Consider the following 23,472-nt stretch of genomic DNA (forward strand, 5'->3'; position numbering starts at 1 on the left):
ATAGAATGTTTCATTAAGCAGTGACTCATTAGTAAAAATGCACATTAATAAGTTTAAAAGATAATTAAGGTAATTTGAAAATTCCAGATAAAGACTGGGTACATAATTTTCTTTGAGTGATGGATAACAGTGCAATAACCACCTGGTTACATAGCTCGCCTGAAGCATGGTTCCCTGCTGAGGCAGAGCAGACTGTTTAAGTGCTGGCAGGCAGACGGAGCATAGGAAGGAAGGAGTTCCAAAAGTAACAGGGAAACTTCAGAGGTCATCTGACCCATACTGATCCTGATTCAAATCCTAGAGATGGTCACTGATGAGGAGTTAAGGCTGAATATCTTATACTTATCAAGGGGACATTTTAAAGTGATGAAAACAAACCAAAAACGAAAGAAAAGGACATCTCGTTTAGAAGTAACTGACCAAACCACAGTTAAGCCATCTCTCCCACTCCTCAGCCTCTGGCAGCCGTGAAGCTGTTTTCTGTATCTATGTGCCTGGTTTATCTAACTTTAGATTTCACATATGAGACTGTATACAGAATTTGTTTTTCTCAGTTTTACTATTGCAGTTCTCATAATGCCCTTGAGGTCTGTCCATGTTGTTGCAAATGGCAAGATTTTATTCTTTTAGTGGGTGAATAATATTTCTATGTGTGTATTTCAAAATTTCTTTTACATTCATCCATCAATGGACACTTAAATTGTTCCCTTATCTTGCCTGCTGTAAGCAATGATGCATTCAACATGGAATTCAATATATTTTGCTTAGTGTTTTCATTTTCTTCTGATAAATACCCAGAAATAGTATTGCTGGATCATACGGTAGTTCAAATTTTAATTTTTTGAGAAAACTCCATACGGCTTTCCATAGTGGCTAAAACAATCTACATTCCTACCAAGAGTGCACAGGGGTTCCCTTTTCTCTATACCCTTGTCAATACTTGTTATTTTTTAACTTTTTGATAATAGCCATTCTAACAGGTGATATCTCATTGTAGTTTTGATTTGCATTTCCCTGATGATCAGTGATGCTGAACATCTTTTCATTTGCCTATAGTCCATCTGTATATCTTCTATGAAGAAAATGTCTATTTACATCTTCTGCCTATTTTTAATTGTTTGGCATATTTTTTACTATTGATTTTATGAATTCTTTACACATTATGGATATTAACCCCTTGTCAGAAATAGGATTTACAAATATTTCCTCCCATTCTATTGGTTACCGTCTCATTTTGTTGATGGATTCTTGGCTATGAAGGTTTTTCATTTGATGTGGTGCCACTTGTTCAAATTTGTTTTTTCTTTTGTTGCCTTTCCTTTGCATATTTTAGGCTCAAAAAATCATCATGAAGATCTATATCAAAGAGCTTACTGCCTATGTTTTGTTTTAGGAGTTTTATAATTTCAGGTCTTACAATCAAAACTTTAATCCATTTTGAGTTAATTTTGTGTACAGTATAAAACAGTGGTCCAGTTTGATTCTTTTGCATCAGTTCAGTTTAGTCACTCAGTTGTGTCTGACTCTTTGCGACCCCATGAACCACAGCATGCCAGGCTTCCCTGTCCATCACCAACTCCCAGAGTCTACCCAAACTCATGTCCATTGAGTCGGTGATGCCATCCAGCCATCTCATCCTCTGTTGTCTCCTCCTCCTCCTGCCCTCGATCTTTCCCAGCATCAGGGTCTTTTCAAATGAGTCAACCCTTTACATCAGGTGGCCAAAGTATTGGAGTTTCAGCTTCAACATCAGTCCTTGCAATGAACACCCAGGACTGATCTCCTTTAGGATGGACTGGTTGGATCTCCTTGCAGTCCAAGGGATTCTCAAGAGCCTTCTCCAACACCACAGTTCAAAAGCATCAATTCTTTGGTACTCAGCTTTCTTTATAGTCCAACTCTCACATCCATACACGACTACTGGAAAAACCATAGCCTTGACTAGATGGACCTTTGTCGACAAAGTAATGTCTCTGCTTTTTAATATGCTGTCTAGGTTGGTCATCACTTTCCTTCCAAGGAGTAAGCATCTTTTAATTTCATGGCTGCAGTCATCATCTGCAGTGATTTTGGAGCCCAGAAAAATAAAGTCTGCCACTGTGTCCACTGTTTCCCCGTCTATTTGCCATGAAGTGATGGGACCAGATGCCATGATCTTAGTTTTCTGAATGTTGATCTTTAAGCCAACTTTTTCACTCTCCTCTTTCACTTTCATCAAGAGGCTCTTTAGTTTTCCTTCACTTTCTGCCATAAGGGTGGTGTCATCTGCATATCTGAGGTTATTCATATTTCTCCTGGCAATCTTGATTCCAGTTTGTGCTTCTTCCAGCCCAGCGTTTCTCATAATGTAATCTGCATATAAGTTAAATAAGCAGGGTGACAATATACAGCCTTGACGTACTCCTTTTCCTATTTGGAACCAGTCTGTTGTTCCATGTCCAGTTATTTTGCATGTGGCTGTCTAATTTCCCCAACATCATTTATTGAAGAGACTGTCCTTTCTCCATTATATATTCTTGGCCACTTTGCCATAAATTATTTGACATATATGTTGGGGTTTATATCTGGGTTCTCTCTTCTGTTCCAAGATCTGTGTGTCTGCTTTTATATCAGTACCTTACAGTTTTAAATATTATGTTGTTGTTGTTGAGTTGCTCAGATGTGTCCAACTCTTTGCAACCCCATGGACTGCAGCACACTAGGCTTTCCTGTCTTTCACCATCTCCTGGAGCTTGCTCAAACTCATGTCCATTGAGACAGTGATGCCATCCAACTATCTTGTCATCTGTCGTCCCCTTTTCCTCCTGCCTTCAGTCTTTCCCAGCATCAGGCTCTTTTCCAATGAGTCAGTTCTTCTCATTAGTTGGCCAAAGTAGTGTAGCTTCAGCTTCAGCATCAGTCCTTCCAGTGAATATTCAGGATTGATTTCCTTTTGGATTGACTGGTTTGATCTCCTTACAATCCAAGGGACTCTCAAGAGTCTTCTCCAGCACCACAGTTCAAAGGCATCAATTCTTCAGCTCTCAGCCTTCTTTACAGTCCAACTCACATCCATACATGACTATTGGAAAAACTATAGTTTTGACTATCTGGACCTCTGTCAGCAAAGTAATGTCTCTGCTTTTTAATACACTGTCTAGGTTTGTCATAGCTTTTCTTTCAAGGAGCACGCGTCTTTTCATTTCATGGCTGCAGTCACCATCTGCAGTGATTTTGGAGCCCAAGAAAATAAAGTCTATCACTATTTCCATTATTTGCCTATCTATTTGACATGAAGTGATGGGATCGGATGCCATTATCTTAGTTTTTTGAATGTTAAGTTTTAACCCAGCTCTTTCACTCTCCTCTTTCACCTTCATTAATAAGGCTCTTTAGTTCTTCTTCACTTTCTGCCATAAGGGTAGTGTCATCTGCATATCTGAGGTTATTGATATTTTCTAAGTAATCTTGATTCCAGCTTGTGCTTCATCCTGCCAAGCATTTCACATGATGTACTCTCTACATAGGGCTAACCTTGTGGCTCAACTGGTAAAGAATCCACCTGCAATGCAGGAGACCTGGGTTCAATCCCTCGGTTGGGAAGATCCCCTGGAGAAGGGAAAGGCTACCTACTCCAGTATTCTGGCCTAGCGAATTCCATGGACTGATTGTCCATGGGGTCACAAAGAGTCAAACATGACTGAGCAACTTTCACTTTCATTCTCCATATAAATTAAATAAGCAGGGTGACAATATACAGCCTTGATGTACTCCTTTCCTTGACATACTGCTTTAAACATCACAGGTTTGTAATGCAGTTTGAAATCAGGGAGCATGATGCCTCCAATTTTATTCTTCTTTCTGAAGATTGCTTTGGCTATTCAGAGTTTTCTGATTCCAGACAAATTTTAGGATTATTTGTTCTATTTTTATAAAAATGCCATTAGAATTAAATCTATAGTTTGGGTAGTATGGACATTTTAACAATGTTCTTCCAATCCATGAGCATAAAATATCTTTGCATTTATTTGTGTCTTCCTCAATTTCTTCCATTAATGCCTTGTATTTTTCAATATACACCTTACACCTCCTTGGTTTCATTTGTTCTTAGGTATTTTGTTGTTCTGATGTGACTGTAAATGATATTTTCTTGATTTCATCTCCTGATAGTTTATTATTAGCATATAGAAATATAAAAAGTATTGGATTTTATATTCTGCAACTTTACTGAATTCTAACAGGTTTTTTGGCAGTGTTTTTAGGGTATTTACATACGATACCATGTCATCTGCCTATGCTGCCCTGCTGTGCTTAGTCATTTAGTCATGTCCAACTCTTTGCAACCCGATGGACTGTAGTCCGCCAGGCTCCTCGGTCCACGGGGATTCTCCAGACCAGAATACTGGACTGGGTAGCCTTTCCCATCTCCAGGGGATATTCCCAAACCAAGGATTGAACCTAGGTCTCCCCTGCATTGCAGGTGGATTCTTTACCAGCTGAGCCACCAGGGAAGCCCATGAATACTGGAGTGGGTAGCCCATCCCTTCTCCAGGAGATTGTCCCAACCCAGGAATCAAACTGGGGTCTTCTGCATTGCAGGCGGATTCTTTACCAGCCAATCTATCAGGGAAGCCTGTCATCTCCATAAAGGGTAGTTTTACTTTTTCCTTTCTAGGTTGGATGTCTTTCATTTTTTGTGCCTAATTGTTCTGGCTAGGAATTCCAATACTATGTTGAGGAAAAGTAGTGATTGTCTTGGCCCTGATTCTTGTCTTGGTCCTGATCTTGGAGATTTCAGCTTTTCACTGTTGAATATGATGTTAGCTCTACGGGCTTGTCATATATAGCCTTTATTATGTTGAGGTACAGTCCCTCTATACTTGCTTTGTTGAGTTTTTTTCTTAATCATAAATGGATGTTGAATTTTGTTAAATATTTTTTCTGCATCTATTGAGATGATCATGTGACTTTTATCTTTCAATGTGTTAATGTGCACATCACATTTACTTATTTGTTGATGTAGAACTATCCTTGTATTCCTCAGATAAAGCCCAAGTGATCATGGTGTATGACTCTTTTAATATACTGTTGATTTGCTTTGCTAATTTTTTTTCTAAAAGTTTAAAAAAAATCTATGTTCATCAGGGATATTGGCATATAATTTTCTTGTGGTATCCTTGTCTGGTTCTAAATTCAGGGTATTGCTGGCCTCATAAAGTAAGTTTGGAAGAGTTCTCTCTCTCTCTCTCTTTTTTTTTTTTGGAACAGTCTGAGAAGAATTTGTGTTAATTCTTTCAATGTTTGCTAGAATTTATAGAATTTACCAGGGAAGCTATCTGGTCCTGGACTTGTGTTTGTTGGTAGGTTTTTGATTACTGACTCAATCTCCTTACTCTCAGTTCATTCACATTTCTTATTTCATTATAATTCAGTCATTAGACATTGTATGTTTCTAGGAATTTATCTCTCTCTCCTCAGTTGTCCAATTTATTGGGATATAATTGCTTAGTCTCCTATGATCCTTTGTATTTCTGTGTTATCCACTATAAAATCTCTTTCCATTCTGATTTTGAGTTATTTTTTTCTTGGCTAATCTAGCTAAAAGTTTGTCAATTAACTTTTCAATTTTTAAAGAAACAGTTTAGTTTCTTCAACCCTTTCCATTGTCTTTTTAGTCTCTCTTTCATTTAATTCTGTTCTAATCTTTATTTCCTTCCTTCTAACTTTGGGCTTCATTTGTTCTTCTTTTTCTAGTTTTTTGAGGTGTTAAGCTAAGTTGCTTGAAACTTGTTTTTTGAGGTAGATATTTATTGCTATGAACTTACTTCTTAGAACTGCTTTTGCTGTATCCCATAAGTTTTGGTATGCTTTAGTTCCATTTTTCATTTGCCTTAAAATATTTTTTTAAAACTTTATTTCTTCTTTGACCCATTGGTTATTCTGGAGTGTACAGTTTAATCCCTATTTATTTGTTAGTTTTCTTGTTTTCTTTGTATAATTTCTAGTTTAATAATATTGTGGTTGAAAAAGATGTCTGATATTATTTCAATCTTCTTAAATTTATTTAGATTTTTTTGTGGCCTAAAGTGAAAGTGAAGTTGCTCAGTTGTGTCCAACTCTTTGCAACCCCATGGACTGTAGCCTATCAGGCTCCTCTGTCCACGGCTCTTTCCCGGCAAGAACACTGGAGTGGGTTGCCATTTCCTTCTCCAGAAGAACTTCCCAACCCAGGGATTGAACCCAGGTCTCCCATATTGTAGGCAGATGCTTTATAAAGTCTGAGCTACCAGGGACCTAACATATGATCTATCTTGGAAAACATTCTACATGCACTTGAGAAAAATGTCTATTGTACTGCTTTGGGATAGGATGTTCTATGTATGTCAAGTTCATCTGACCTAACATGTTATTTCAGGTTGATGTTTCTTTTGATGTATCTGGATGATATATCCATTGATATAAATGGAATATTAAGGTTCCCTACATTACTGTATTGTCTTTTTATCTCTTTAGGCCTGTTAATATTTACTTCATATATTTAGGTGCTCCTAGGTTGGACACATAAATATTCCAAATTTATATCCTCTTGTTGAATTGATGCTTTATCATTGTCATGCCCTTCTTTGCTCTTATTAGAGTCTCTGTTTGAAAGTCTATTTTGTCTGATATAAACAACCCTAACCTCAGCTTTCTTTCCGTTTTCGTTGCATTGAACATCTTTTGCCAACCCTTCACTTTCAGTCTGTGTATGTCATTATATCTGAAGTGAGTCTACTGGCAGCATGTAGACACGTTTTTAAAAATCCATTCAACTGCTTTATCTTTTTAATATTTTTATTTATTTGGCTGTGCTGAGTTTTACTTGCAGCATGTGGGATCTAGTTCCCTGACCAGGGATAAACCCTAGGCTCCTTACATTGAGAGTGCGGAGTCTCAGTCACTGAACCACCTGGGAAGTTCCTGCTTTATCTTTTGATGGAAGAATTTAGTTCATTTATATTTAATTATTGGTGGCATGTGCTCATTCCCATTTTGTTAACTGTTTTCTGGGCGTTTTGTTATTTCTCTCTGTTCCTTTGTTCTTCCACTCTATTTCTTTGTATAATGGTTTGATGACTTTCTTTAGGGGTAAACTTAAATTCCTTTCTTTCTCTTTTGTATATCCACCGTAGGTTTTCGCTTTGTGATTACCATGAAGCTTACATATAACCTGTATTTTAAAGTCTTTGTCTTTTCTTTCTTAGATAAGAAAAAGTCTTATCTAAGTTGATAAGTTTGAATGCATTCTAAAGCTCAAAATTTTTGCTCCCCCTCCACATTTTGCTTTCAGTGTTATCCTATCCTTTTATCTTGTGTATTCCCTGATTTTGTAATCAGTTATTTTACTACTTTTGTCTGTCAAACTTCATACTAGCTTTATAAGTGATTATTTTATTATATATTTACTTTTATCAGTGAAATTTACTCTCATGTATTTTCCTGTCAATAATTAGTCATGCCCTTCTTTTCAGCATCAAGTCCCTTTTAACATTTATGATAAGGTTGGTTTAGTGGTGAATTCCTTTGTTTTGTCTGAAAAACTCTCTCCACTTCTGAATTATAGCTTTGTGGGGTTGCCTATAAGGTTGTCTTTAAGCATTTTGAATATATCATGTCAATCCCTTCTGGCCTGCAGATTTCTGGTGAAAAATCTACTAACTGTTGTGAAGGGCTCCTTGTATGTAACAAATTGTTTTTCCTTTTAAGTTTAATATATTCTCTGTGTCTTTAACTTTTCACATTTTAATTATAATGTGTCTTGATGTGGGTTTCTTTGGATTCTTATTTGGAACTTTCTGGGCTCCTTGGATCTAGATGTCTGTATCCTTCCCCAAGTCAGGGAAGCTTTCAATCATTATTTTTTCAAATAAGTCATCTGTCCTTCTCTCTCTTCTCATTCTGGGTCCCTGTATAATATAATTCATTGGTCTACTTGATGTTGTCCCATAACTTTCTTAAGCTATCTTCACTTTATTCTTACTTTTGCTGCTCTGATTAGGTGAGCTCCATGCTGTGTTTTCAAGTTGACTAATCCCTTCTTCTGCTTCAGCTAGCCTGTATTGAATCCCTCTAACATATTTTTCAGTAGTTATTGCATTCTTCAGCTCTATGACTTCTTTGATACTTTTGTTGAATTTCTGTGTTCATCCATTTTTCTCTCAAGTTCAGTGAGCATTCTCATGACCATTTCTTTGAACTGTTCATCAAATAAATGTTTCATAAATTTTCCCCGATGTTTTTGTTATTTAGAACATATTCTCTCATGTCTTCATTTTTCTTGAGTCTGTGTTGGTTTCTATGTATCAGATGAAGCAGTTCTCTCTCCCAGTCCTGAAGGAGTGGTCAGGTGTATTAAATGAACTTGTCATTCAATCTTGCCTTGGCTCTTGGTTGTCTCTAGAATCTTTGTGAGTGTCCAAACAGTCTATTTTATTTTTAATCACTCCCACTTACTGTGGATGGGCTAAAAGGGTGGAGTTCTGGCTCAGCACCTAGATGTACACTAATTGGAGGCCAGACATTCGGGCTGCAGATTTAAAGCATGCAAATAAATACAATCCTGTGGAACCATAAATGTAGCCCTCCTGGCCATAAAGCCAGGTGATTCAGAGGTGTGCCCTGGGCTACAGTCACGTAATTTGGAGCCCTAGGTGAGTAGGTAAGTTTCTTTCTGAGAGATATTGGTCACCTGTAGCAAGGCAGAGGGAGAGTGCAAAGGTGGCATCCCCTACCCTAAGTTCCCTGAGAGCATCTCTGTAGACCTCCTCGATGTGTGTCAAACCTGAAGCCTGCCTCTTAGGCCAAAATTCTAGGATGAGCAAACAGGCTTCTTCACAGAAGCACTAGGGCTATGTTTCAGTCTGCCATCGTGCAATGCTCTGCTGAGCACCCTCCCTCTGATTGAACAGTCCCAGGAGACCCAGGAATATAAGCCCCTTGTCCACCAGGTCCTGTGTTCAAAGTCTGGCTCCTGGGCAAACAAACCAGCCACACCTGCCATAAAATCCAGGACATCAGACATGCGTAAGAGCTCCCTTCTTGGAGGTACTTCTGCTCTGGAGCTGGGCAGAGGGAGAATGGCTCCTGGGCAAGCAAACCAGCCACACCTGCCATAAAATCCAGGACATCAGACGTGCGTAAGGGCTCCCTTCCTGGAGGTACTTCTGCTCTGGAGCTGGGCAGAGGGAGAATACAAAGATAGTGCTCCCCTGCCCAGGTCTCTGCAAAGGTTTACTTTCAGCCCTTTGACGTGCGTGCGTCTAACCAGAAGCCTGCCCCTAAGGCTGCGATCATGATGGGCCTCCTGCACAGAAAAATTCGGCTCCTGGATTCTTTCCCTCTTGGCAGCTTTTACAGAACTGTGTTGGTTACACTCCTGTGAGACCTATGAGCGTAAGCCCTGCTGGCCACCGGAGCCAGGCCATACAGAAACCCCCCCTGGCAGCTGCTGCACAAAGGAGGGCACCAGATAAGGACCAAAGCTGCGCTCCAGGAGCTGAAGCAAGGCCAAGAGCACAAAGGTTGGGTCTATCAGCCTGTTCCCCAAGAGCACCTCCGTGGCCTCTAAGAGTGTTAGCCTAGAAGCCTGCTCCTTTGGCCTTTCTCAGAAAGACAGGGTGTTCTTCAGTCTGAGTGTCCTGGGGATGGCAGTCTGCCAAGAACTGTCTCTGACTGTCAGTCCCGTGGGAATCAGGAATGCAAGCCCCGCCCCCGGCCTCTATAGTCAGGTGATCAGAGTGTCCTTTGAGCTCCAGCCACAGAAAACTGGGGCATCAGATGTGTGTAAAGGCTCCCTTCTGGGAGATACTGGTGTCACGGAGTGGGCCAGACAGAGGATGTGAGGACAGCACCCACTGAGGAAAAAGAAAGAATTGGCACCTGCCAGGGCCTTTGTCCCCATAAAGCGTCCCTGCAGGGCCCGGCCTGTCTGGTGGCTGCTGCAAGATTAACTGGCAATTCTCTGTCACATAAAGCCTGGGCACTCTCAAACAATTGCTTTTTCGCTGGGCCCTGGGGCGAGTGATTATGTGCACAACAGCTCTTTGTGTCTCCTGCAGCCTCACTGGTTTTCAAAACCAGGTATTGGGGAGGCTTGTAACAGGCACAGGTCTCCAAAGTTGGGGATGCCTCAGGGAGATTTGAGTTTCCTCCATTTCCAAGGATGGATTGATGGTGAAACCATGTCTCAGCCTCGCCTACCCACCTTAGTGTGGCCCTTTTCTCATTTGCCATGTGAAGGAGCTGTTCCGCTAGTTTTCAGGTCTCTTTCAGAGGAAATGGTTCCATATGTAGATGCAGACTTGGCAGGTCAGTGGGAAGAACTGAGCCCACGATCTTCCTGTGTTGGCATCTTAGACTGTCCTCCTGTATCTAATTCATATCCTTTTTTGTTTTTTTAATCTCCAAATATACAATAATGTTGGCAGTCCAGCACTGACTTTAAATCAAATTAGCTTAATGTTTCACCATTTAGGATACTATTTATTGGGTTTTGCTAACCAGTCTTCAGTTTAAGTTTAGGAAGCCCAGGTGGCACAGTGGTAAAGAATCTCTTGACAATGCAGGAGACATGGGTTCAATCCCAGTCGGGAAGATCCCCTGGAGTAGGAAATAGCAACCCACTCCAGTATTCTTGCCTGGGAAATCCCATGGACAGAAGGGCCTGGTGGGCTACAGTCCTTGGGGTCACAAAGAATCAGACACAACTGAGCACACACACTATAATAGTTTAGGGGCTTCCCTGGTGGTTTGGTGAAGAATCTGCCTTCCAATGCAGGAGTTCAGTTGCGTCCAACTCTGCAACACCACGGACTGCAGCACGCCAGGCCTCCCTGTCCATCACCAACTCCTGGAGTTTACTCAAACTCATGTCCATTGAGTTGGTGATGCCATCCAACCATCTCATCCTCTGTCGTCCCTGTCTCCTCCTGCCCTCAATCTTTCCCAGCATCAGGGTCTTTTTATAAATGAGTCAGTTCTTCACATTGGGTGGCCAAAGTGCAGGAGACGTGGGTATAATCCCTGGTTGGGAAACTGAGATTCCACATGCCACAGGGCAAAGGGGCCCATGTGCTCTAGAGCTCACGCTCTGCACACTGCAACTAAAGCAGCCCGCCCTGAGCAGCTCATGCACCACAGCTAGAGAGAGACCCAGTGCAGCCAAAAAATAACATTAGCTTATGCTGATAGTTTCCAATACTAAGGCATCCTAATATTTTCAAGAGTGGCTAAAAAGTTTCTCTCAATGTACATTTAATAACATCCCCCTCCCTCTTTACAAAAAGCCCAATTAATCATCAAAAACAGCATAAGAAAAATCAGAATGGACTATTAAGCTCCTATAGTCAGTCACTCATGATTTAACATATTTTTCCATATACATTTGTTGCTTACTGTGTTTCATCTTCTTTATGTATGTTAACCTTCTTAACAATTCTTTGCAGCTAGTACATATCCATTTTACAGATGGGAGAACAAAGATATTAACAAGTTACCCAACGTGCCACAACTAAGGGATGGTATGGTCAGATGTGAACCCAAGTTTACAGCCTAAACTCTTTAACATCTATTTTATAATGTTTCTCATTAAAATATTAGAGAAGTTTAAAAAAAAAAAAAAGAAGCTCCAAGATGGCAGACCAACTTAATGTGCTATTTATTGTCTCCAAATTCTACTGAAATGACAGTAAACATCTGTGAATGGAAATAAATCCAAAATAATATATAGAGCAGAAGGGAAGGCCCATGTAGCTCAAAAATTCTGACAAATTCCTAGAAGATAAGAAGCAAGGAGGCATTAGTGAAGGTACAAACCAGAAAAGCAGGGATCCTTTCCGTCCAGCCAAGCTTCAGAAAGGACTCGAACCTGTGAGACATTGGGTACAGAGATAGACAAGGTTGCTGGTGGTACTGTTTTACATAAAGGGCTGTCTGTGAACAATCAGGCCCCTCAGCTCTTCCCAACCATCCTCCCCCACTCAGCAATGTTTGCATAATGTTAGAAGTGCTTTCTAAAGAAATTGGACTATATTACATGCACAAAAGGGGGAACAGGCTCTAAAGGTGGGAGTTGGCCCCTTGATTATGTCCTTGACAACTGGCATCTGAGAGGCTTCTGCAGTCCCTGACTCAGCCTACAGGACAGCAGCCGACTACGAAAAGGAGGCGCTTCCCTGGTGGCTCAGTGGTAAAGAATTCACCTGCTAATGCAGGAGACACAGGTTCAATCCCTGGTCTGGGAAGAATCCCTGGAGAAGGAAATGGCAACCCACTCCAGTATTCTTGCCTAGGAAATCCCATGGACAGAGAGGCCTGGCAGGCTACAGTCCAAGGGACTGCAGAGCTGGACATAACTTAGTGACTGAACAACAAATAAAATGAAGAAAAAGCAAGGTATCTAGGCAAAAGGTATAGCTTGAACAAAGGTATAAAGGTTAGGAGCAGCATGGTGGCTGAGAGAAATATTTCACCCTTGCCTGAGGATAAAGGTGATTCTTAGGTGTGACAGATGCTGAGGCTAAAGAGGCGGACAGTAGCCAGGTCTAGAACTTTTACTTGCCCTATAGATAAAAAGGAGTCATTGAAGGATATAGCGCAAGACTATGAATGGTCAAGACCATGGTCTTGGCAGCTGAGCGGCCTTGGGAATGAATGCTCTCTGGGTATCCTAAGGCAGTAGGTCCCAAAGTGTGGTCTGAGAAGGCATCAGGACTGTAAACATAAAGGACAAAAAAAAGCGCCAATTATAGGGCCCCACTCCAACCTATGGAACCAGACCCCCTGGAGGGCCCAGCAATCCATTTTAACAAGCCCTCGTGGTGACTGTGATGCACACTCACTTGAAAACAACTCTTCCAAGGCAAAATACCTCTTGCTGCTAAGTCACTTCAGTCGTGTCCGACTCTGTGCGACCCCATCCCTGGGATTCTCGAGGCAAGAACGCTGGAGTGTGTTGCTATTTCTTACCTCAAGACATTTCATCTCTTCCAAGAACCTTTCCCGCCCCCTGTAGAATGGATCGCATCCTCCATCGTTACCCACTCTGTCCCCTGAATGTAATTCTTATATAGCAGAACTCTGTGGTGTTTATTATGTCAGTTTTCTCCCGGTAACCAGCACTTCTTTATGTCAGATATGGTCTCTCACCTGCCTCTGCAGGCCTGGAAGGACCTAGCTAAGTACTTAAGAAATTAGTTTCCTGAGTGAACCGAAATACCAATTAAGAAACATCTGCAGTCATCCAATCAACAGATGAGGAAATGAGGTCTTGAACACACAGTACTGGGGATGGATGACCTGAGAAATATATAGCAAATAAAATTAGCAGAAGTTAGTAAGAGTTAGCAATTATATTATATACCACTAACTAGGTACCAGGCAGTTTTAAGTGCTTTACAAGTATTCCTATTTAAGCCAATAAGGTAGCTACTTTTAGATGAAGAAATTGAGGCTAAGTAATTTACCGAAGTCAAATAGCTACTATTGAGCCAAGATTAAAAGCCAGAAGCCAGATGTCTGGCAGCAGGCATTTTTATACTCTGTTATTTACCCCTTTTTGCCTCCAAACTTGTGTTAAGATTTCCAGCTTGAGTGGTTGGATAAATGGGTTGCCAACAGCAAAGACAGAAAGACAGGGAAAAACCAGGGGAAGATGCTGAGTTCAGGTTTAGCTATCCTGTGTTTGAGATACCTTTATAGGGTGTCCAGTAAGTGATTTGATATAAGTCTGAAATACAGGACTAAGGTTTACAGATTTAGAAATCAACATGTAAACCATGAGAAATGGATGAGATGATCCAGGCAGGATTATATATAATGAGAAGACGTGAACTGAAGGGCCTAGTGAATAATATTTTAGCAAAACTAAGATAGAGTGGCTTCGTAGGTATTAGGAAGCCCCCAGAAGACAGTAACCTCCTAGAAGTCAAGGCAACAGGTAGTCAAGTCTCATGGAGGGAGTGATCAACAACACTGGTACCAATTTGAGTTCAGGTAAGAAAAAAGACTGAAGACCATTTTGGCATCTAAGACTTCACTGTAATTGGTTTGTAATCATCACCTATAGAGGGATGAGAGCCAGATTAAAGTGAAAACACAAAAAATCAAGAAACTAGTTCTCTACAGAGATGGTATCTTGTAGAAGATACAATAAAAAAACATTTAAGTCTTTTTAGATGAGATTTCAGGGCATTTTTGAGGGTCCAGCAGATGGAACTAGTGTTAGTGGTACTGAAGATAAAGGGAAGAGGAGGAGGACTGATTTAACCAAAAACCGGGACAGGCTGGGGGCTTCCCTTAGGGCTCAGCTGGCAAAGAATCCACCTGCAACACGGGAGACCTGGGTTTCATCCCTAGGTTGGGAAGATCACCTGGAGAAGGGAAAGGCTACCCGCTCCAGTATTCTAGCCTGGAGAAGTCCATGGACTGTATATTCCATGGGGTCGCAAACAGTCAGACACAACTGAGCGACTTTCACTTTCTTTCTTCTGGGACAGGCTGGAGGAAGGCAGGCTCTGGGAGAAAGGTTGGACTTGAGCAAAGGACAACCAACTCAATCTCTGAGATGAGGATGTAAAGATGGGAATGGATGTGAGATTCTTAGGTGGAAGGACTAGAAAATGGCCTTAATTTTACTGACAAAATGATGTTAATGGTAATCTATGGGGTATGGAGACAGGGTTAAGTGTAATACTTAAAGATTTAAGGAATGGGAGAGGGGGCATCCCTAGATGCAATAAAAGGACAAGTATTTCATGAATAAATCATTTACAAAACCCAGGAGATCCAGATTAGGTAAAGACAAAGGATAAAAGAAACAGAAAATGGTGGGAAATATAGATCACAGGACTCTGAGGTCAAAAGTCAATTTAGAGCAAGTGAAGGCAGACCCTGATGAACAGGAGATTGTAGTTAGAGTAAGATAGAGTTTAAGTTCAAACAGCTCTGGATGAAAATATCCAAGCTTGTAGCCTTCAGAGCGGTAGCGGAGACAAAGGTTGATCAAAACCAAAGACAATATTGAATGGTACCTACATAATTATATTTCAGAAAACATAAAAATTGCTGGCACTTGTAGGAGACTGCTGTTTTTGTATACAACTTGAAATGTGAAGATAAACAAAAAAAAAAATGCTTGAGGTAGATGATCCATTTCCTATGGGCCTGGGAACCACAGCTGGTAACAAAATTTGTCCCTCTGGAAGGTGTGAAGATGGTTCTAGAAGATATGGAAAAGATGGAGAGGACCCATTGAGTGGAGGAAGCACTTAGAAGCAACTGAGTGGCGGGGTGATTGAAAAATCTTGTAAGAATAGGTAGGAACGTCTAACTGTGAGTTGTTTACCATGACCTAACTCTTCCGCCCACATTTTGCCTGTCAAAAAAGGGCCCTCAACAGAGCTGACTATTCTCACCAAGGCCTCATGAACAAGTATTTAGCTGTTAGGTATGCCCTCATGACTTCTTGCCCATGGGAAAGCCCTAGCTGACAGAAATGACTCTCTTCACCTCTGCCATAGCAACTCACATTTCCAGGGGCAGCTTGGTTATCCAGGGTCCCCATGAGATGCTAACCACAATATTATGCAGAATGATAACGTATACTAAACCACCCATTTTGGGGACTGTTTGTATTGCAGCATAATATAACTGTGCTTATTCCCAGCAACCAACCAACTGTTGTCCTGTCAATTTTATTTCAAACACCCTGAGTGCCCCTCTAAACTTATACTGGTTCAGCACAACATTCCCTTTCATACAGTTTATTAATGTCCTAATTCATCAACAAATGCCTTACGTTCCTTCCAATCCATTCTCTAAAGTGCACCTAAGTATTTTTAGGTTTGCCATCACCTCACCCCTGAAATTAAACCCACAATGTTTACAAAGCCCTCTATAACATCTGCCCATCCTGGCCTCTCACATTCCACACCACAGCCATATTCAGCTTCTGAAACACCATGACCGCCTGTCTCTACGCTGTTGCTAATCCTGTTCTCACTGCATGGAGCCCACGATTCCCCTGGCTGGGATCTGTCCTCAGCCCGAGACCAGGAACCTGAGCCACAGATTGTACACGTATGTACGTTTTCCCCGAACTGTCTCCAGTGGCAAGCACACAGTACTAAAGAGTATCGGTACCAAGGCAAAGGAGGGGAAAGGTAAATAACTTTGATCCACTTAGAAGGATGAAGGCATGATAGTAACTTTTACATCAATCTTGAACACCGTGAGCAGGGACTATAGCAGTACAGACCTGTAATGGGGCATCTCATCTGGGTACACACATGTTCCTCTGCGAATGCAACTGATACTGAAACAAACTTCTACATCTTTTAAATGTAGATGTAATTTTAAAGACTAAATTTTCAAGGTTTCCAAAATGAGCATTCTGAGCTCACTAAAACTGTTGACCAATCAGCCTCATGAATACTTCAAAAAACATCATGTAAAAGGGAATTAAGTTTTATATTTGTTTATACCAATTCTGCTAAGAGGGACTAAAATGGTTCAGAAATTTTAAAGACTCACTCAATGATCGTGTTTCAAAGAATAAGCAATCTGATTTGTGACAGTTTTTCTGCCACTCGCCTCCCACCAACCAGTCTTTATTCACAAGGATTTTTTTGTCTGCAAACATCAACTAATCCTAGAAAAATAGGAAAAATGTGCTAGTCAGGTTTACTTTCAAAGTTCAAATATATAATTTTGAAATTATACCCCCCCAAAATCACTATTCTGCATGTCTTTAAATATTACAGCTAAACAGGAAATTACCTGTACTGGAAAGCAAGTCTTTGCTCATTGTATTTACTCTCTTGAACTAAACTGTTCTCTTGAGGAGAATATAAATGAGTAATTTTGAAACTCCACCTTTTAAGAACCCAAGTAAAGTGCACTAGTTGCCCTTTTATATCTTACATCAATTGCAAAGCACTCACTGCCTCACATCGCCTGGTACAGTAGAAGCCCCTTTTATACTCTTATTTCCTTCAGCATGAGGAAGCACTTTACAGCCAGGAAAAAAAAAAAAGCCAGTATATTAAGTGGTTTAATAAAGACCATCCATTTAAATCAGAGGAGGTAGTAATATAGAATAGAAATATTTTCACTAGATCATGATAGTTCTAATTAATTTGGTGGAAGAAAATAGATTGAAAACAGTACAGTGTACTTAAATTTAGTTAGAAAGATGGACTGACACCAAGAATGAAAACTTCTGCGTGTACAGAATCTCAGTTGGTTATAGCTAACAAGAAAAGGCTCTCTATAATAGTGGTTCAACTGGGGCAATTTTGCACTCTTCCCCTCTTTCCCTACTCCCCTGGGGACATTTGGCAATATATGGAGACAATTTTGGTTGCACAACTGAGGGTTGTTGATAGTACTACAAGTATCTAAGTGGGTAGAGATGAGGGATGTTATTATTTTACAATGCACAGGGCAGCCCCCATGACACAGAATGATTCAGTCCAAAATGTCAGTGCTAGGCTGAGAAATCCTGATCTCAAAAGAACATGCATTTTTCTACTCAAGTCTAAACTGATTTCTAGAATAAGAAACTAGGAGTTTATTTCTAGACCTTTTAGTAATGCCTAATTTAGTTCATGGATGATGAGGATTCCAAGCAAAGCACACATTTGGTTTCTTAACAATAATGCATTAGGGTTATAGTAAGATACCATCACACACATTTAGCTGCCCTGACCTATATAAGCAGTTGGGTTTATATTAAAAATGAAATGTCTATGAAACAAGTAAAACAACTTTTCAAAGTAACAGGATTATTAAATCATGAGGTCATCATGGTATCATACATTAACCAGTTCCATAATACAATTCCTCAGAATTTCCCTGTGAGAGAGCATTCTAGAATAAAACCAATGTGCATCAACCACTAAGTTACTGATAATGGTTAAATACACTAATTCCAACACAACCTAATTTAGAAAGAAATTTCAGATAACCTTTTCTCATCTAAGACTTCAGTGAAACAATTCAATTTGCCAAAATAATCACTAATAATCATTTAAGATCAGAACTAAAAAGTACAAAGAGGTCAGGGTATCCACACTTTCTCCACTAAAAAGCATTCTGATACGTTAACATTACGAAGTCTAACAAAGTAAAATTACCTGCAATGCTCCCATTAGTTTTAATTGAAGTTGATTTTTGTGAAAAACAAATTCCATTTTCAATTAAAAGCTAACTTTGAAAGTTACAAACAGCAAAAACATATTGCTGATAACTCTTGCCTAAATTACAGGTGTTCACAAAGTCTTATTTTTCTAGTATTAATAGAAAATCAGCAGCTTACTGTACTATGAAGGGAAAACAATTTCAGTGTGCATATTTCTTAAGAAAATGACCACACATGGTGAACTTTTGGTAGCTTGCCACGTGATTATCTCCAATGTGTTCCATTTTGTAGCCAAAGGTATTAGGAGTTTTACTTAATTAACTAGAAAAAAAAAAAATCCGTTAAAACCAGAATATCCTTTTCCCAAACAGTAAAATGGAACTGTTGTTACTACTGTCCATTTTCCATTTCACAAAGGATAAATTAAAATTTCAAAGACATGTGCAACTCTGGAGTGGCAGTAATTTAAAAATTAGGATTTAAGAGCTAGAATCAACATCTGCTGAAATTTAATATAAAAATATTTACTAAGTATAATATATCTAGAGACTGGCAGTTAATTTTTACAACTTAAGTTTTTGGTAGAATTTTTTACCTCGGCAGAAAATGTTACTTTAACTTCTAAAAAATTGCCACACATTACTATATTTCTTTGTCATGTGGTTAAATACATCTTAAAAGGATTATTAACTAGTTAACTGAATTTTCTGACTAAGGATCTTGTGTATTTCATTGAACTTCAATCATGCCTATCTATATAATCATATTAACATATCTGAAACTGAGTTAGATATAAAAGGTATCAGAATATGCCTTTAAAACCGGTTAGATATGCCCATGTTATCATTTACCCAACAAAAGTGCAAAAACAAACAAAAAAATGGCCTGGTTATTTATGGTTATATAAAAATTATGTAAATATCAAACATTTGTTGAAGTCTTCATATTCCAATTTGTGAAGAATTCCCAATGGTTAAGCAGCTTTAGATATCATTAATACATGACCACATTTTAAAAATTATCATGCAGTGCCACTGACTTTTTTAGGTTAGGCTTTGCCATATCAAATTTCCTTTCTGCCTTAGTTTCATAACGTAACAACTTAAAAACAACCCATATTGAACTGTCTTTGAAAAGAACTTGATTAAATCTAAACAATTTAAATGTCCTCATCAGTGAACAGCTGTTTTATTCTCCTGAGGAACCATCATGTGCAGAACTGCTAAGCAGAACTTCCAAATAATTATTAAAAGACCAGTAAGCAGCATGAGTGATAGATTGTGACTGAACCCACACCTTCCAGTACCAGGACATCACCCACTAGAAGTATGAATTTGATCCGTATGACTTAGCATTTGCAATTTGAGTATTCTTCTTTTACTAATTTTGTTATATATGTGAATATATACATTATAATATATATATCATATATATAAACACAAATCATATCAACTACTAGAAAAGAGAACCTCTTTTGTTAAAAGACTAGAATTTCAGCTATATTAGAAAAATTAGCCATTTTGCGAAACTCAAAAAACAAAAAACTACAAGCATTTCAGAAGTTAAAAAAACTGAAGGTGAAATCCAGTATGTGAAAAGAGTTTGGATTTAACTTCAATTAACTAAGACATTCACACAACATATGCATGTCAGTCTCCTATTTGGTCCTAGAGCCTATAGTATTGTAATTTATTGTGAAACCGTGAAACCAAATACTTAAAATATATCCACAACATCTATACCACGGTAATGCATAGTACATAATATACTAACAGCTTGAAATAAATTTCTATTACAGTTTTTTTGCAAATTATAGTATGATTATCACCTGCCACACACTCTGAAACAGCGCCAACTTCATGTAATGTTTCATGTTCACATACTAACCAAAATCCTTACTGGTAATGAAGTCTTATGCACGATCATCTGAATACTTGAAGTTAAGCTGTTCATCTAATAACCACAGTATGTCATCAATTAAAATCACCTCATATTTGCATGTTAAAGCAGGTAAGTCAAACAGCAGGAAAAATATTTCTAATTCACAGTTTCAAAAATAAAGGGTGCAGTTTTCAAATATGTGAATGCTTAAAACTCATCACTCAACAACTGCCTCCTTCAATACATGTAAACTATGTTTGCACAGCATGAGGAGATGTCTTTTATTTCAGAAGATAGTCTTACCGTTACAGGAGCACCACAAATTTGAAAGAATAGGCTACAGTGTGAAAGGAGCTCACTGAAGGATATGTTAAATAAAATCTTAACTACAATATAAGGTACTGCAAAGCTTTGCTTCCCCCCAAGCACAGACCCTTTCATCAGGAGTAGTCAACACTTACCAAATACAATATGTAAATTAGCTCTAGAAGAAAGGGGGGAAAAAATCTAACTCAACTAAATGAAAATACTATTATTAGCTAACAAACCTGTGATAGCCAGCTTCAGAATTTTCCAAAAAATAAAATTCACAAGCATACAGCTACTAGAATCGTTTGATATGGAATGTAGAGGTCCAAAGGAAATCAAAGAAAAATCTGACTAAGACTTTCTAAGGGGAAACGCACACACACAAATGGGCAACCAAGAAAAACTGAGTACTTAAACATTCAAATTTTAAATGTCTAACAAAATTTGTAATAGAAAAAGTGGCAAATTGTTGTTTTGACTTGATTTGCTGAAAACACCCGCAAATTCACACTGGCATGAAGAAAACCAAAGTTTCAAAAGTTCACTCCCCTCTCTCCCCAGATACGTGTTTTCTGTGCAAAAATAAATATCTGAAAATTGCACTAATACAATAATACTTATTTTAACTTTTGTATTATGAATAATCTGCACATGCTGCTTTACAGACAATACATATTTGCAAACTTGCTCATGCAAAATTAGTGTGCGTTAACAGGGATATTGTTAATCCCCATATTTAAAAAAATGATACCCTATTGTTGCTCTTAAACCGCCAACCCCTCTGAAATGTAACAAGTCTTACACAGGTAATTCTTGTCTGCCAGCTAAAAATCAATTTATGTTGCTGAAACAAAGTTACACAAGAAAAAGAAACATGGTTTTTGTCTTGCAGAATTTTTGATTTTTAAATAAGAGAAAATTTATAAAAGAAAGAAATTCATGGTCACAAAATTTTAACATTTTAATCCTAAACATTACAGGGTAAATATACTGGACCCTATCTCCATCAATCCTAACGTTTAGTTGTCATTTTAAATGTTGCCCTAACCACTAAAACATTAGTGGTTTTACAACCTCTGGATTATGGAAATACATATTTCTGAAATAAATGCTACAAAAACAATGGAAGAAAGTCAAACTGTCTCCACAAAGGGAAAAAAAAAGTGGAACATTTTGAAGCTTTTAGATACTTCTCTTTTCATGTCTTATGATTAACCTGTCAAATCAGTGCATCATATGGTCAATGTAATGGTCCCAGGTTGAACAAATATCTAACTAGTGTCCATTGATTCCAAGTTAGTGGATGATGAATCTTTCTGGATACTTTCAAAGATGGCTGCCAACTCAGGGTTAGAACTGATCTGTGACTGGAACTCACTCATCAGAGGACTCTTCTCTGCTTCTGGAATGGTTAGCAGCGCTGCCACTGCTCTCATGGCAGATCGCTTTAGTTCATCTTGCTTTTCAAACTCCTGCTTTACTGAGTTTGCTTTTACCTGGAACACGGAGTAAATTTATATTACATGCTATAAAAGGCAGCTCTTATACCAACAAAATCTAAGGACATAAAAATAAAGCAAAGCTACTCTTGCATAGATCCAAAAGGCACATTATTCTTCAAGCAGAGGTGTTTTGAAACTTTTTTAGCAATAGCTGTCTCCTTTTAAGGGAATATTTTATACAAGGCCCATTATAAAAACCAGAGTGGGATCTGCTCAGCAAGTCCCACTTTGTCCTCCATCAAACTACTGTTTGATGTTACCGTATTTGTTCATTATTCTTCAAACATGTCATGTACTGAAATCTCTGTGCCTTAATTCATATAATCATTTTTGTATGAAAAGTCTTGTTTCACTTTCTGAACCTAAAAATAATCCTGATTTTTCCAAGGTCCATTTTAAATACTGTCACGTGCATATATGAAGCCTTCTATGACTCCCACCCCCATTCGCCGCCTCCAACAGAATTAAACACTTCGTCCTCTTTTGTGGCCTTATCACTTTAACCATATCAGTACTTTAAAAATGTGTCACACTGTTAAAACAAACTTTTAAGAATAGCATTTAACAGTGGTAAGCTTTCTAAAACATCCACAATTTTTGAAGCCAACTGCTACATAGGGTGCCAGCATAGTTAAATTTGGAAAACCACAGTACAGAATCAACTGAGAATCCTGAACATACCAAGTCTGGCCTAAATCAACAACATCAGTATTACCTTAGTTGTACACGTGGCACGTAATGGCTCAACAAGTCGGTCCAACCTCTGCAGTACTGCGCTTGGACAAAGGGTAGACAATCTCACCAACATTAAAAATGTTAGCATCTATTATGAATAAAAAAGACAAAATTTAGATTCTGAATTTATTTTCTAAAGACAAATCCCAAATTCTGACAAAGTTTTTAAAAGAAAATGACTAGCCTGTGCCACAATGTTTCATTTTTATGTAGTCTGCCATTTGGAATCACACAGAATTCAAATCTAAGAAATTTTAGCTACAAGTACTAAAGTTATCTATCATACAGTCCGTGAGTACAGAACTAGAAAAGTGATTCTCAATCTTGACTGCACATGATTTAGAGCTGGGGAGCTTTCCAATTTACTTTTTTTTTTTTACTTCACTCATTGGAATAGGATCATAAACTAACTCTTTTTCAAAAAGTTCATGTGCACCAAATGGAAAAAATCAGTAAGAAAATAACTAGAAGAAAAGCTTTAAAACAAGTTTCTACTGTCTTAGATTTTTCTAAAAAACATCAAACAAAACCAAAAAGCCTGCTTATTCAGATTAATCCATTAAAGTCCAATAACCCATAGTCTTTAATCTTAAGACTATAAATTATAGAAGGATCCTATGCAATTGACTTCTGGGAGAATCAGCTTATTCCATATTAAATCATGGAAACATCAAAGTAAGAGTTCTGACGGTATGGCTGAATTACTGCTCAACTACCACTTCTGCCCTGCGTGATCAAAGGGCCCGAGTAGAAGAGTTTTCAAATCACCCTTTCATAGTTCACATTTTAAATAGGAAGATAAAAAGCAGCTATGAGCAAAGATCATGCTCTAAGCCTAAGAGGTGGTATAATTTCTCTGTGGTTGTGTCTACAGATAGCTCTGTGTAT

General features: G+C 38.7%; 1 protein-coding gene across 1 annotated transcript in view; it reads right to left on the reverse strand.

The window, feature by feature from the left end:
- Positions 1-20,294: 20,294 nt before the first annotated feature.
- CAND1 (cullin associated and neddylation dissociated 1) overlaps positions 20,295-23,472 on the reverse strand; it is a 36,034-nt gene continuing 32,856 nt past the window's right edge. Inside the window, exons 14-15 of the mRNA XM_020900485.2 lie at positions 22,565-22,672; positions 20,295-21,843 (exon numbers count right to left, since the gene is read on the reverse strand). Coding sequence (XP_020756144.1) covers positions 21,619-21,843; positions 22,565-22,672 — 333 coding nt within the window. The 3' untranslated portion in view covers positions 20,295-21,618. The remainder of the gene's footprint in view (positions 21,844-22,564; positions 22,673-23,472) is intronic.

The sequence above is a fragment of the Odocoileus virginianus genome, chromosome 24 (genome assembly GCF_023699985.2).
Source record: "Odocoileus virginianus isolate 20LAN1187 ecotype Illinois chromosome 24, Ovbor_1.2, whole genome shotgun sequence".
In the NCBI taxonomy this organism is placed as follows: Eukaryota; Metazoa; Chordata; class Mammalia; order Artiodactyla; family Cervidae; genus Odocoileus; species Odocoileus virginianus.